General features: G+C 37.3%; 1 protein-coding gene across 2 annotated transcripts in view; it reads left to right on the top strand.

Annotated features, from left to right (window-relative positions):
- The first annotated feature begins 5,510 nt into the window (after positions 1 to 5,510).
- Positions 5,511 to 15,508, top strand: part of LOC111866579 (acetolactate synthase-like protein) — a 19,959-nt gene continuing 9,961 nt past the window's right edge. The window contains exons 1-6 of one of the 2 annotated variants that reach the window (XM_023855656.2): positions 5,511 to 5,808; positions 6,982 to 7,140; positions 7,278 to 7,422; positions 8,207 to 8,371; positions 8,983 to 9,094; positions 13,932 to 14,032. In XM_023855656.2, the coding sequence (XP_023711424.1) occupies positions 5,662 to 5,808; positions 6,982 to 7,140; positions 7,278 to 7,422; positions 8,207 to 8,371; positions 8,983 to 9,094; positions 13,932 to 14,032 (829 nt within the window). In that variant the 5' untranslated portion in view covers positions 5,511 to 5,661. The remainder of the gene's footprint in view (positions 5,809 to 6,981; positions 7,141 to 7,277; positions 7,423 to 8,206; positions 8,372 to 8,982; positions 9,095 to 13,931; positions 14,033 to 15,508) is intronic. The other variant, XM_023855657.2, reaches the window with a different exon arrangement.

The following is a 15,508-nucleotide window of genomic DNA, read 5'->3' as shown; positions in this document are numbered from 1 at the left end:
TTTAATGAAAATTTAGTGAATTAATGTCGTTAAATTAATATCGTTGCATTATAGATGGAAATCAAGGCTATAAGTTATACCTCAATGCAACAGGATGCTGAAATATAATATTATGAATAGTGTGTCTGTTTCCGTACTTCTTTGAATAACATGATGTATCCAGCAGTATGGCTCTGGTAGGCTGCATTATGCATTGTGTATGTGTGTAAGAAAGTGTCCTTGCTGTACATTTGTCTGTACACATTAAATAGTTATCATATCACAGTTACAAATATCTGTTACTTTTCTCTTAAAATGATATAGAGCCACTCAGAAAAGGAATGCACAAAGATAATTATGATTTCATATTGCAAATAATATATAATTGGAGACTAAAGAAAATGTTTGAAATATTACAAAGAAATTTAGGTTCCCACAGCAGTGACTATGAAGGTGATATCTTTGGGAATGCAGTGTCATGTAGTTTGGTAAAAGGTAATATTTTTCACTGTTACAGCATATGCTGAATCGTGCTATGGTACAAGTGCTTCTTATTTTTAAGTAAAGAATTTATTGTATTCTCATGTGATTACTATTTTGAGTCCTTCAAATTTAAATGCTGTGGAGTCACTCTTTCATGTTCCTCAATTAGTATTTTTCCTTGGATTTATGTTCAACTCCAAGGACACCTTGAATGGGAATTTCTCTGCAGACTATAGAACTGTGATGATAAACATTCCATTAATAGATCATTCCAGATAACCATTTGCATAATAATTGTAGAAATATGTCTGTTGAACTTGATTTTCTTTCAGATCAAGTTCCCATACCCAGTTGTTACATAGTGCCATTGAACCATCTCATTTACATTGCCTGAATATGTATATTTGGATTGGACATCTGTAATGTTGTGAAACTGTATCCACTCTCTGTTTTTATCTTGATTGTATTATTTGTTACTTATCTGTTTAAGAGCTGCAGTACGGTCAAGTATCTTGATATTTTTTGTCCTATGTTTGCAACACTCAGGTCTTGACTGAAACAGTAAAATAATCTCTGTAGAATCAGTCTGTATGATATTGTTTCAAGTATTAATACTCAGAGAACAGTTATGGATTAAATTTATATTTACTTGTTGTTGCTTATCACAAAGTCAAACCTAATTGTTGTACAACCAATAACGCAAACTGGACTTTGGTGTGTACAGCTTTCAGATAATTTATTTTCCTCACAGAATGTCATATTCCATTACTTCTCTTCTCTTTTTCCAGCAGTTTTTACATGCTAATTTGCACATTTTTACCAAGCAAGTATAAGTTTTGTAAAACAAAATCATGCTTTCATTTTTCAGATTTTCCATGGTAATGTTAGCATGGCAATGATATGGATTATGTAAAACATGATATTATGAAAGATTAATACATACCATAAACTAGCTGATTCCCCCATTCTTGTCCAGGTGTGATGGCACACTATAATTATGAAATGTAATACACTGAAAAAATATGTTGTTGATCCTAATGGTGTTAGTATAAAATAATAGGATTGTAAGAGTATTAACTAATCCATTGCAGATGTAAAACAGTGATACACTAGGATGAATGGTTCTTTAGCAATAAGCAAAAACTAAAGAATCTGGAGTCTTTTAAGTGTCTGAAACTTCCCGATGGAGGTTCTTTATCTTTGTACCGGATTTGGTCAAAATAAAAGTGTGGTGGCATGGAAATATAAAGAACACACACATGTATGTATGTAAGTAGATAGGTGCAAGTGGTACTAATTTGTTCTGATTTAGTATCTTTCTAATAATTATTCCCAAATTGTCTTGTAGTTTTGTATTTTTATAGCATTTGCAGATTTGTTGTCACTTTACAGGAGTTTCAAGTCTTTGGAATATATTTTAGATTAAAATTATTTATGCATTAGTATAATTTTTTTATTCAGAAAGTAGCAATATTTCAGTTGTTTCAAAGCTTATACATATCACTGTTGAGAATTATAGCCACTGTGGTTAGCTTCATTATACTATCTTTCTTCTGTTATGTTTCTGTTTTATATGCATACATTGAATTTAAAAGAAAGCAATGGAACTGCACTTCCTACCATGGCCTTATCGGATTCCGTCCAAAACAGTGATATTGTCAGGGCCATGGTGGTGAAATGGAATGATAAAAAAGAAGTGAGAACAAAATTTTATTAAATAATATAATAGAAATAATATTTTATATCAATTTTTTATATATTGTGTTTATACCACAAATCAGGCATCTGTAATATAGTAGTGTTAATAGGAGAAGTTACTCATTGCCTTATGGCAAGATAAAGGTAGTTAACTTGCGAATGCACTGGAGATAATTATATGCACATTTCTTATTTCATAGGTTAGTGATGTTTTGATATACTTATATTTTAAATTGGAAGCTGTTGTCTAAGTTGTATGTTGCAACTATTAAAATAATAGTCCTCTCATACTGGTTAAACTTTCTGAAGTATAAGCAACTGATTTCATGATATGTAATTTCAGTTACTGTACATACCACATAAACCAGTTTTCTTTTGCGACTCTCAGTTATTTATGTTAGAAGCAACCAAAATTTAACTTTTCTTAGTCACATTATTGTTTTTTCTAAGACAACTGAAATAATATTTTAGATGAGGAATGTGTATCTAATTAAGGGTACAGTGTGTAAATCATGCCACTGGTTGCATTTATACATTTTGTAGTTAATGGTGTACCTTTCTAGCTAAGTGCCTAGGTATGAATTATAGTAATCACTACTGTTAAGAAAATGCTGTTTTCTTCAATGTACATAGCTCACCATTTAACCTGTATTTTGTAATAACTAAAACATCTTTGGTCTTATGTTTATTGTGATCAGTTAAGGGTTTATAAAGAGCTGCCTCTAATGTACCACAGTGTTACATTCTTATGTAATAGGTTTATTTTGACAAGTCTTAGTGCCTTTGTATGTCACAGTTAACAAAACACAATTCAAAACATTCAGTATATTGTGTTCAAATTGATCCTATGATATGGGCGACATTGTTTTTTAGAGAAATCATTTTACTTCTATGTGGTACTCATACATATGTTTATGTAATGATTTTGTTCAGTCAATCTGGCCACTTAAATAAAGAAAATGAAATTTTTTGTGTGTGTGTTTATGCTTGAATAGTTTAATCATTTGTAAACACCTGTGGAAACCCCTACATTTAATTATTTATTCATCCATCTTAAAAGTCACTCCATTTAACGCAATTGCAGTGTACAGATCAAAACCTGATTCAGGAGGAAATTAAGAGGAGATTGAACTCGGTTAATGCTTGCCACCATTCAGTCCAGAACCTTTTGTCTTCTCGTCTGCTGTCCAAAAACATAAGAATTAGAATATATAAAACTAATTTTGCTTGTGGTTCTGTATGGGTGTGAAACTTGGTCTCTGACATTAAGGGAGGACAATAGACTAAAGGTGTTTGAGAACAGGGTGTTGAGGAGAATATTTGGACCGAAGAGAGATGAAGTGACAGGAGGTTGGAGAAAACTGCATAATGAGGAGCTTCATAACTTGTACTCTTCTCCGAGTATAATTAGAATAATCAAGTCAAGGAGGATGAAGTGGGCAGGACATGTAGCACGAATGGGGGAGACGAGGAATACATATAGGATATGGGTGGGAAAGCCAGAAGGAAAGAGCCCACCGGGAAGACCAAGGCATAGGTGGGTGGACAATATTAAAATGAATCTTAGAAAGATAGGATGGGATGGTATTGATTGGATTGGTCTGGCTCAGGATAGGGACCAGTGGAGGGCTCTTGTGAACACGGTAATGAACCTTCGTGTTCCATAAAATGCTGGGAAATTTTTTAGTAGCTGCAGAATTGGTGGCTCCTTCTGAAGGGCTCAGCTCCTTGAATACATAAGTAAGTGTGTTTATGCTTGAATAGTTTAATTATTTGTAAACACCCGTGGGAAACCCTACATTTAATTATTTGTTCATCCATCTTAAGAAGTCACTCCATTTAACGCAATTGCAGTGTGATACAAATTAGTCAGGTAAATACGTTGCACATTTTATAATTTATACTTTTTCATTTGAACTGTTTGCGGAAATTGAACCTTGAATGGTGGTTATTGTAGCACCTGAAGTATTTAAGCCTTGTAAGTACGTTAACAAATTTTCATTTTCTATAAAATAGACTTAGGGGAGCTGGGATAGCTCTGTTGGTATAGCAGTGGGCTATAAGTTGGATGGCCAGAGCCTGATTCCTGACAAGGAAATGAATTTTCTCCTCTCCATAGCGTCCAGACTGGCCTTGGGGCCTGCCCAGTCTCTTACCCAGTGGGTATTGGGGATGAATACATACCATCAAAAATAAATATTTCAGCTGACTTTGACATTAAAAATTGAATCTCTGTTGGCCTCATAATGCCTTGGAACACCTCAGGCCCCCTAGCCAAGTTTGGAACTGCTGCTCCATAGTCCCCACAACCAGTAATATGGCACTTTTGGACTTGAATGGCAACCAACCTGGTCTAAATCATTCACCAAAATTTGCGATTTGCGAGTAAAATGAGTCCATAATACCATCAGGATGACCCCCCCCCCAAAATAATAATAATAATAATAATAATGGTTGATATTAAAGCCACAAGGGCCGATCAAGTAAATATGGAAACCAATCATGGAAAAAATTGTAAGCCAGCCAGGATGAAATTAAAGGTGGCCAAGAAAATATGAAAGCACAGATGAATGTCAAACAAAAAGCAATCGAGGCCATACAAGAGAAGAGAGGCTATCCAACAGGAGATGGAGGTCGCGACGGTCGCGACAAGGAACAGCCAAGAACAAACGAAGGCCAGTGTGGGGCAGCCAAGAAAAGACGGAGCGCATGATAAGCTCCATTCGGTCCAAACTGGAGGAGACCATGAAAAATCTAATGGAGGACGCCCTGTTGTCCGTAAACCGACGGACAAAGGACTCCCGCGAGGAATTCAATGCAAAGATTTAAGACACGCTGTTGGGTGTACGAGCTGTAACGACGTCCCTCATGGCGGATACAAACGATGACCTTTACGAAGAGTTAACCTCACGATCCTAGACTTCCTAGACTTCGCTCGACTTTGGTGTATAGCAGGCATGTCAAACGCGTCGATTTTTGTTCAGTCACATAGGCCTATAAGGAAATTATACGTGAAAAGCATGTAAATTCACTTGTAATATAATATAGTTATATTCAGATTTTGAAGGGAAAATACGTGTTAAAGTAGACTATACTTTCAATGTATGTTGCTTTTACAACAAATATCATGTGTCGTGTTATTTTTACCAATATTTTTGCATAAAGCGAGGTACGACGATAGGAGGGTGTGGTAGATCACTGACAATTTTGAAACTAAAAAGTTGATCATAACTTGTTTGAAGTTGGACATGCCTTGTGCATAGCGGGATAGAATGTATCACAGATGAGTGAGTATACGTAAGTAAATAAGACAATTTACTAATCCGTACTCTACACTGATATGTGTTTACTTTTACCACGTACTAATCTGACTTATCGCAAAAGTGATCTGTGGTGTCATTCTGACGGTTCTGACGATTCTGATTTGGTGAAAGGTTGAAAGCGTAAAGAGGGTGTTATGGTTAGTTGATTTAATTTAATAAATTTTACCATCTACAAAACATGGAGGGTTCACGGACTCTGGAAGAAGAAATAGTACAAGAGCATGGATTGTTCTTTTCCATATTATTTATATTTTGTGTGTTCTTCGGTATTTTTGCCGGCTTTTTCGTTAGCTGGTTCAATCTGATATACATAGCATTGCATAAGGTGAGTTAGTAATTTGTGACAACAACTATGCACGCTACAGTATTTCATTCGAGACGTTATGTGCAGACAGTGGTATACATATTCTATTGGTGCTAGCGTATTTATATGTATGAAATTACTTAAGTATGTTTGATTAATACCACTCAACCTTGCACCGGTTGTGTTTGAACCTTAAGTACTGTCAGCAAGTAATTACTGTTTTACTTTCTTATAAACTGCCATATACATCACCTGACAGAATCGTGCAAGCGGTGGCCGTTATACTTGCCCCTCTGAAAATATCTATTGAAAAGGGTATAATTTAGTGCGCTTAGGTCAAGTTTGGCAGGTAGTGGTTATTTTTGTAACAGAAATAACATGAACTTAAAACCGCTCCCCTTATCTTTCATTATCAAGATGAAAGGTTTGATCTCGTGATGAATATGATATTGACCCTGTGACGGACAACTCACTGATATAAATATTGCTTCTGCAGACTTGTAACAGTATTTACGGTTTTTGAAGAAACATATAATAATTTGCATTATTCATCTCCTGTATGTGGCAGGTGTCAATGGTGTGGTGGCAGTCTTAATCGGTGAATTTTGTATACTGAAATTCTTTACTGCCTGCTTGAGCCTAGTAGGAATATATTTCATATTCACATGTAAAATAAATTATAGTCATATAATTGCAAGTGTTCAACTTTAAAACTAATGTTTCAAACATAGTGTTTGAGGTAGCAAGCAGATCTTTTCTGGTACTTAATGCTGTGTAGTTCGGTAGAAGTTAACTGACATTGCTTGCTACCAGTCTCATACTGGTGTCTTGCATGGCTTATTCTTCGACCCTGAAGATGGAGGTGGCATGTTGTTCCAAAACATCAGTTGACGTTCAACAGACTATATGGTGTTACATCCCCAAAGATCCTTCTCAGATTGAGTACATGCTTGGAAAGCTTGGGTTACAGAGATAAGAATTTGAGTTTAAGTTTGTACCTGGGAAAGAAAATAGGTATATTTCATTTAAACTACTGATCCAGAGAAGACAAATGTGTTTAAAATTGTAAGAATTGTAAATATAAGATGTGGTCTATTGAATGTGTCTGCATTAACTTGGAAATTTATAGAACTGTGTCAGTATGAAGGCACTGCAGCTTGTAATTCATCTTTTGTTGATGTGCCTGTGTTGTAGATAGATCAGAACAGCAAAAAACATGGTGGAGAACTTGTGGCTGAAGTCCTACAGAGCCATGGAGTGAAGTTTATGTTTACACTTGTTGGTGGGCACATTTCACCCATACTTGTTGCTGCAGAGGCAGTAGGGATTCAGATTGTGGACACAAGACATGAGGTATCTTTCCAGTCTCCTTTCCATGTTACTGTAATTATGTGTAATAAAATATTTGTATTTCAATACAAAGTTAAATTTTGGTGACCTAATTCACAGTGAAACAGCAATTATCATTGTAACTGTTATTGTTGGTGCAGGTAACAGCTGTATTTGCAGCAGATGCTGTTGCAAGATTGTCTGGAACAATTGGTGTGGCTGCAGTAACAGCTGGACCAGGTCTGACAAACACAGTTACTGCAGTGAAGAATGCACAGCTTGCTGAGTCGCCAGTATTGTTGATAGGTGCATAATATTTTATATTTCTAAAGTGATTGTACAGATAAGATTTTTACTTCATTGACCAGTTCCATGGCTCTGTACTTCATGGCAGCTGGTGTGCCACTTGCTGCTAGGTGCATACGAATTTTGCCAGTGAATTAGCATGCCTGATGGTTGATAATATTTGGAAACAAGGGAAGTTCTTGCTTTTTTTCACAGATCACAGGAGGTGTTGAGAATGCTGTCCTCCTACACAAATATTCCTCATACTAGTGGAAGATGTTCTGTAGGACTATTTGCAATTTCTCTATGGATGTTTTATTATAGTTCTTCCATTTGGGGATTACTGTTGCAAACTTTGACCTTCAAACAGTCCCAGAAGAAAAAATCACAAAGATTAAGATGATGTGAATGTGCTGGCCAAAATCAATGCTGATAATTTTGTCCCTGAAGGCACCATCGGGAACATCTGAGCCCCCTTGACTGGTCTCAGCTGAACCTGCGACTGAGCTCCAGCCAAGCCCTCAGTTTTCTTCTGAAGAGGCATCTTTCTCACCAGTGTCCTCTGCTGGTTAGACATTCTTTTCTTCTTGATGGAACGGCTCCTCACCCTCCCCAAGAGACCTCTTTCAGTTTTAGCCTTATATGATATGTGGTGATTTCATTCTCTCTTGTGAATCATCACTTCTGCTATCGCTCTCACATATTTTATTTTCATAAGACTTTCAGCAAAGGGGTAGAATGTAAAACAATGAAAATGACATTTTCATTTAGAACTTCTACTTTTAAATGATTGATTTTATTTCAGGTGGTGCTGCAGCTGGAATGCTTAAGGGTAGAGGTGCTTTACAGGATATCGATCAGATGTCACTGTTCCGCACAGTCTGTAAATATTGTGTTTCTGTTACTTCTGTTCGAGATATTGTGCCGTCTCTAAAATATGCTATACAGGAGGCACAGTCAGGTACACCAGGTTAGTGGTCTTCATATATTTATATACTTACATATTTGTTTATATTATATACCCATAATTAAATGTAATTAAGTTTGTATACTATGTAATGGTGGGATGATTGATAAATGATGAATTTGAAGGACTTGAGAAGAAGTTGTCGTGGCTTGAGTGAGGTGCTGTCCCAGCATTTGTCTCGATTAATAAGAAAACCACATAATCCCTCAGTCAAGATAGCCATTATCCTGGCTGAAACTCAACCTTCTGAATACAAGTCTAGAATGTTACCCTGCCCAAGCACTGAAATAGGTTCTTGCACTCCAAGTAGCAGGATTACTCAGAATGAAGGCTGGTGTGGGCTCCAGACCACAGCCCCAGCATTTAATCTTTGACAGTTAAAGACCTAAATGGGTGCCCAGAGAAATTGGAACCAGAATCTGACTGGTGGCCAAGTGAAGACTCTTGCCTTACCATGTTACCACCATATCCCCTGTGTGCATTCTTTATATAAAGGTCTATGGAGAGCAAAGCATTAGAAATACCCTTCGACAGAAATATTGCATGTGAGTTTAATATTTAAAATTGTTTTCACATAAATGTGGCAGTTCTAGTAAAGTTTTTACTTTGTTTAGGTCCTGTGTTTGTGGAATTTCCTATTGATGTACTCTATCCATGTTCACTTGTGAAACAGGAGGTTCTTGGTTCCAGAAAGAGTACTGGTTTGAGAGCACGACTAGTATCATGGTAAGCATTTATGCCCTGCAGCTGGATTAACTAATATGATAAAGAAGTGTGATCGCTAGAAGTATCAGTATTATGCCCTTTCATGCAAATATTTCCATATTTTTACAGAACTGAATCTGTAATCTATAACACTGTATAATTTTTGGTCATAGAACATTTGTTCTTGAGTTTTAAATTTATTTAAATTAGTTTTAAATTTTAAATTTATTGCCAGAACTGTTTCATTATATGAAGCTGCAAGAACATGTGACTTGGGCTTCCTTTCCATTTAAGAGCCCCATTATTTTCACAGTTATCCAGTAGATAGCACCTAGTATTGATTTTATAAAGGTTTGATTGTTACCATATGTTTTCAAGCACCTAATTCAGCTTTTTTATATGTGAAAATCAGGATGCATGGCTTATTCATAATAAGGTTGGCAACGTGGGATCCAGGGCATACTGTTTTTTTGAGGTCAAGAACACTACACATTTTGGGCCCATTGTAACTTTAACATCTCCCTTTCCTTACCCTTGTGCAGAGCGGCCTCCGTAGTCTAGAGGTAACGTTCCCACCTCATGACTCGTGGTACACGGGTTCAAATACTCGGCGGAGGTCGTCGAATTTTTAAGGGCGGAAAAATTCAGGGAACAAGTCCTCCAGGAGGGACTTTAAGCTGTGTGTCCCGTGTCGTAACTTTACAGCACGTAAAAGAACCTCGTATCTCCTAAGGAGATCACTGAGCAAAATTCCAGGACGTTTCCCGCCAAACAATAGTCTCTAAGGCCTCTAATAGATGGAGGAAGCATTATAGACACCGCTAAGCAAGTGGCCGAACTCGCTGACTCGGTCGGGACTGATGGTACGCACCAATATCGGTAGGGTATAGAGACTGATAGAATATCATAGAGGGAAGCACAATGGACCAATACTGGTCTAAGTGCATGGGGAAACCCACCCTCTCCAATAAGTAACTAACTACCCTTGTGCAGCCACAGTCCACAGTTTAAGAGCAATCTGTGATGTAGTTTGATGTGTTCTGCTAAACATGAGTACTGAAAGCAGGTATTTACAGTCTTTCATCCATAGTGAGAAACAAAATAATTCAAGTGGCAGAATAAATCTGAAATTGCACTGCTGCTAGAAAATTAATTGATTTCTGAAATAGACAGAAGGCTTTACAAACTCTTCACAAGCGGCAGTTCTGGTGTGCAATATGAATCAGGATGATTTTTTTTTTCAAGATATGATTTGTGTATTAGAACCAAACACGTGTCTCCCAGAGATTGGATGTCAGATCATGGAAAATACAAGCCTGTAGTGGAAATAAATGAAGAACATCGTGTGAACTTTTTGTGTTTTTTTATTTCTTGAAAACTGGATGTGCCATTAACTCAGGGGCATAAGGTATTTCAGAAACTACGGTGTATTATAGTGTACCATGTTCACACACGAGTGAAAGTTTTGTGATGAGACATGGCTGAACAAATGCTCAATTTAAAATCGAGAAAATATGTTTTCATTCAAAAATCAAACAACCAAAGTGTTCTTATTCTATGCTGCATCTCCAAAGCAACTATTTAATGTTAATCATGCCATGATATTGTGAAATATCATATAATTGTAAAAGCTTTATTGTGGTCTTGGTGACTAGAGATGTAAAAATTTGTAATGCACTTTGAAACTAGGAATTTTATGATTAGAACGAGAATGCAGATACTGAATGTGGTCTAGTGGTCAGAGTTCCTGGCTACAGACCCAGAGGTCCGGGTTCTATTCTTGACACTGCCAGATTTTCAGAGAAGTAGTGGGCCTTGAACAGGGTCCACTCAGCCTCGATAGGATAATTGAGGAGCTATTTCAAGGAAATAGCGGCTCCGATCTAGAAAACCGAAATTAATGGCCGTGGGCATTCATTGCACTGACCATGCAGCACCCTCTATCCACTAAAGTTGTCACTAACTCATAATTAATCAATTTTATTGAAGTGATAGTATTTACCATCCCATTGTTTAGTGTACTAAGGCTGTAGTTTATGGCACTATCAGAAGCCAAACAAGTGATTCATATTGTCAGTGAACACAAATAAATATGAGTTTGGAACCCCAACCAGATTATATGGTAGACATAAAAATCAGTGGTGATTGTTCTTGGTTTGTTGGACCATGAAGCTCAACTTTAGCCTAGCTATATTGGGAGGATTTTAATATGGAGTAATTTTAAGAAAAATTGGAAAGATGAGGCAATTGCACTTATTGTACAAATAACCTCGAAGTACCTGCAGGAAGCACTACCATTCTGGGAAGGCTTTTTTGTTCCAAGTACACCAAAGCATACCTGAAATGAAATAAAAAATTGCATGACAGATCTCTCACAGCTGTTGTTAGCAGGAAGCTGTTCAAATGTATTAAGGCTGGAAGCCAGTTTTAGTTGAGTTGTGCCCATGACAGTGTACATTATAGTACTATATATTTTACCATCTTTATTAGTACAAAAATACAGGCAATGTATTCATGCTCTGGAACCCAGATATGAAGTTCCTCTCAGTCTCGCATAGTGAAATATCTAATTTGCATGACAAGACCAACTTGAAGGTAAAGGTAGAACTGTACATATTACTTACTAAAGTAAAGTCAGGAATAGTGAGTTTGTATGCCTTAAGTCTGTAAAGAAGTGCACTTCTTTTAGTTGTATAAATGTAGAATGTAGACCCATTGTTAAGTAGTGGCTCATACACACACAACAGAGGAACATGTCACATCCACAGCAATGTCTTGCAACAGTAGGAGGGCTGTGGGAAGAGGTGTTTTCTGTATGGTCCATGCCAAGGTGTTATAAGCAGGACAGTATAGAGTTTAGTTAGTTGTGAGACAGTCACCAGCCAGTAAGGGCGTGAACATCAAAGTTGAGGGATCTATGGCATTGGAAGCTGTTACCAGACGACTTGTGAAGACACATCAGACTGAGAAGACTTAGTGCATGCTATAGTGAACTGCCGAATGTGTGAATTAGTGATAGCGCTATAGTTACTTGTAGTTATGATCTGTAAGTGTTCAGTAAATCCAGTTACCAATCCAAACCCTGCCTATAGTTACTCCATACATGTGACAGTATCATGAGAAGGAATCTTTCTAGAAGTTCTGCTGCTTTTATTGCCTTGTATTTTATTAAAACAATTTTTATCAAACCATTCGGTTCTTAATGTATTTATCTATGGTCATAACATTAATCATCTGAAGGGCTGGGCCATATACAGCATGTTTTCCTATAACATTTACACACTTCTCTCACTTTGTGATTGCTGGTCGGTGACAGCCTGTCTTTGATCAAGCACTACCAGTTCATCCCAATAAGAGCCTGTAATCACTCTCTGTACAATAAAAGCAATTTCTCTAGATTATAAGGAACGCTAAAAATGTTGCTGTACATGCACGTACACACTATACCAGTTTAGTAGGTTGGGATTCATGTGAGGAAGTTCTTACACATTTTTGAAGTTTTGTCTTATATAGCTGAAGTTTGTGAGCTTTCCTTCTAATGATTTTTAAATCCAGTCTCCTTTTGTGATGTCCTGGTGACTCATGAATATTCCAGCCTGCCCTAGGAGGTAGGCTAGATTATTTCTCTTCAGTAAGAACACAAAACATTTTTAATAGGTGCCTTGCCCAGTTAATCCAGTAGACTTGTCTGTATTAATAGGCATATGGATGCCTGTTGTGGTAAAAATTGTGACCAGGCAGTTCAACACATTTCAGATGAATGGCACTTCACATATGATTCACACAGAAATACAAGTTGTCTGACAGAATGCTGAACCATGTTTATTCAAACGATAACTGGTACTTAACATGCTGTTTGACACTTTTATCCTTATCCATTCACAGTGACAACTGCTGCTTAATTCACCTTTCATTAAGAGATGAAAGTAAAACCAAATGCTTACCCATGTGAATTTCTTATGAATTACTTCAGTGGGATTTACTGATAGTGTTCAGCCTGAGTCATTTTAGGCTGGTACTGAGTTGAGCCTCATCCTACTTGTATGATAAAAGAGACAATGGGGGAGAGAGAAAGAAAGTGTGAATGCAAATCTTGTAATGAAGGTAAGTTACTTTTGTTGATTGTATAGAGCAATTCTGCATTCATATCAAGATGAACTGGTAGTTCTGACCTGAAGGCAGGCTGTCACTGACTGGTTTTCTGGAAGTGACAGAAGCTTGTAACTGTATAGGAAGAGACATTGTATATTCATTACTACATCATTTAATCCTGACTTTAGAGTACTGACTTACATGCTTTTCTTACATTTTGTTTTAGTGCATTAAGCATGTCAGACATTTAATTTAACTGAATTCTGCTATGTTAGGCATGGAAAAAGACTATGTTAAATGAACAGAGAAGTGCATAAAAGTCACATACAGAATTTTCTGTACAGTTTGTACTGTTAATAGGTGCCTGAAATCATGTCTGGGACCTATTTAATGCATAGTGTTAAATCTTCCTCTTGTTATGAATCGGCTGGACATCATTTGATTCCAACGCATTTTCATTCAGAAGATGTCACTGACAATTAACACTTGTTGCCAAGAGTTGTGTGTAATTGCACGGAAATTAATGCAGGCATGAGGGAAGGTTGATGTGATTCTAAATCTAGTGCTTTGGGGGTGCATGCTCTTTAGATTGGGGATTTGTTATATGATATGTCATATAATGAAGACCTTGTCAGTAGATTTGTTAGTGGTTAGATGTTCAGTCATAGTCTGCATGACAAATATTCATCCATGTTTTTACCTCAGTAATCACTAGAGTAGATTTTTATTTTAGTTTCATTCATGGTGGTTTATTAACTTTTTGCAGGTATCTGAAAAACTATGTGGATAACTTATTTGCTGGAGCATGGGAACCACGAGACGTAACGCCACTTCCTCCAATAATTCATCGGGCTACAGAAAAAGAGAGTATGTGGTGTACAAAGATAACCTGCAGGCTATAGCATTCTAACACCAGTTAATTTCTAAACGAGTCATAGTATACTGCTTTATTCCAATCTTAAACCCATTTTAATGTTTTATAATAAACTTTTATTGTTGAAACCCTTTGGTCCTAATGTTGAGTACATCTTCCAGCAGCAAAGTACAGTATACAGTGGAGACATATCTTAAATTCAAAATCAAAACAGACAATGTCATTAAGAATATCATAGATGGCAGCACCAATCAGAGCCTGGATGTTTTTAGAAACTGAACAAAAGACATGTTTACTGTAAAATACTGATAATTCTAATATCCCTGACCCAGTTGTTTATGAGCTCTGAGAATTATGGTGCTCATCTTAAACGTAGGTAGTTCTTTGGCCTGATGCTGTGCTTAGAAGAGAAGGCTTCAGTTGGATGGGTCGTATTTCAATTTTGAAAATCTTCCATGACATGAAGAAAATATTTATAATGTGATATGCGATGCATCAGAAGTCAAGACAAGGCTGATTAGTTTCTTTGAATGTAAAGAGATAGTGCACTGAGAGTCCAGTATGGTCACACTGTCAACCAGAATAGGAAATTGTCAGTTTTACAATACTTAGTTTACTTTGATGTGATCTTGTATATAATAGATCTTGAGGGACACTTAAATCATGGTCATGCTGAATATGCACACTGTGAACTTGAATGTTCTGTAATGGCAGTAACTTTTATACTAAGTGTAATGCCCTGGCGGCGTAGGGGGGCATGGAGGTATCCCACCCGCTTCCGCCACTGTAATGCCGTGGTGCAGGGGGGCGTGGAGTCAGCCTCCTTTGCCACCACGGTTACACCGCAAGTAGGGGGCCGTGGAGGTATCCTTCCTTGCCTCCACCGTCACTTGCTCTGTAAGGAGTTATCACACTCATCCTAGCTCACCCTTAGCTAGGATTCTCCTGTTCGGGGTTTCCTTTTTGGTAAAAGCTGCCACCATCTATTTTCTGTCCTTTCAATCGTGGGGACTACTCCCTGGCAGGTAGTCCTTGCGCCTTGACCACTCCTCCCGTAGCTTACAGGTAGCGACTTAATACTTTATTATTACCCTTTATCAGTATATCTTAAGGGGCGTTGGTATCTAGGCTACTTAACTCTGCCGGTGTGGCAGGTGCCTATCCCTGTTGTCTTTCTTTGTCTTCTGCTGCTACTGCTGCCTGTGTCAGTTCAGCCCTCGCTCGGTCAGGATTGCTCGGGATCGGATGTGGGAAAGTTGATTATAGCTATGAATGACAATCCCGGTACATCCTATCCTATCTATTCTAGCTGTCTATTTACATTATTATATATATACATGATTACATTATTTACATATTACAAAGACTGTCCTTCAGTCTTGACTACATAGAGTCTTTACTACCCGTTCTGCTTCTTTACGTTCTCCCCCTTCAGGGGTGGAGGCCTGGAGCCTCTCTCTCTCTCTCTC

This window comes from Cryptotermes secundus, unplaced genomic scaffold (assembly GCF_002891405.2).
Source record: "Cryptotermes secundus unplaced genomic scaffold, Csec_1.0 scaffold666, whole genome shotgun sequence".
Taxonomy (NCBI): domain Eukaryota; kingdom Metazoa; phylum Arthropoda; class Insecta; order Blattodea; family Kalotermitidae; genus Cryptotermes; species Cryptotermes secundus.
This window is presented reverse-complemented; position numbering and strand designations above follow the sequence as displayed.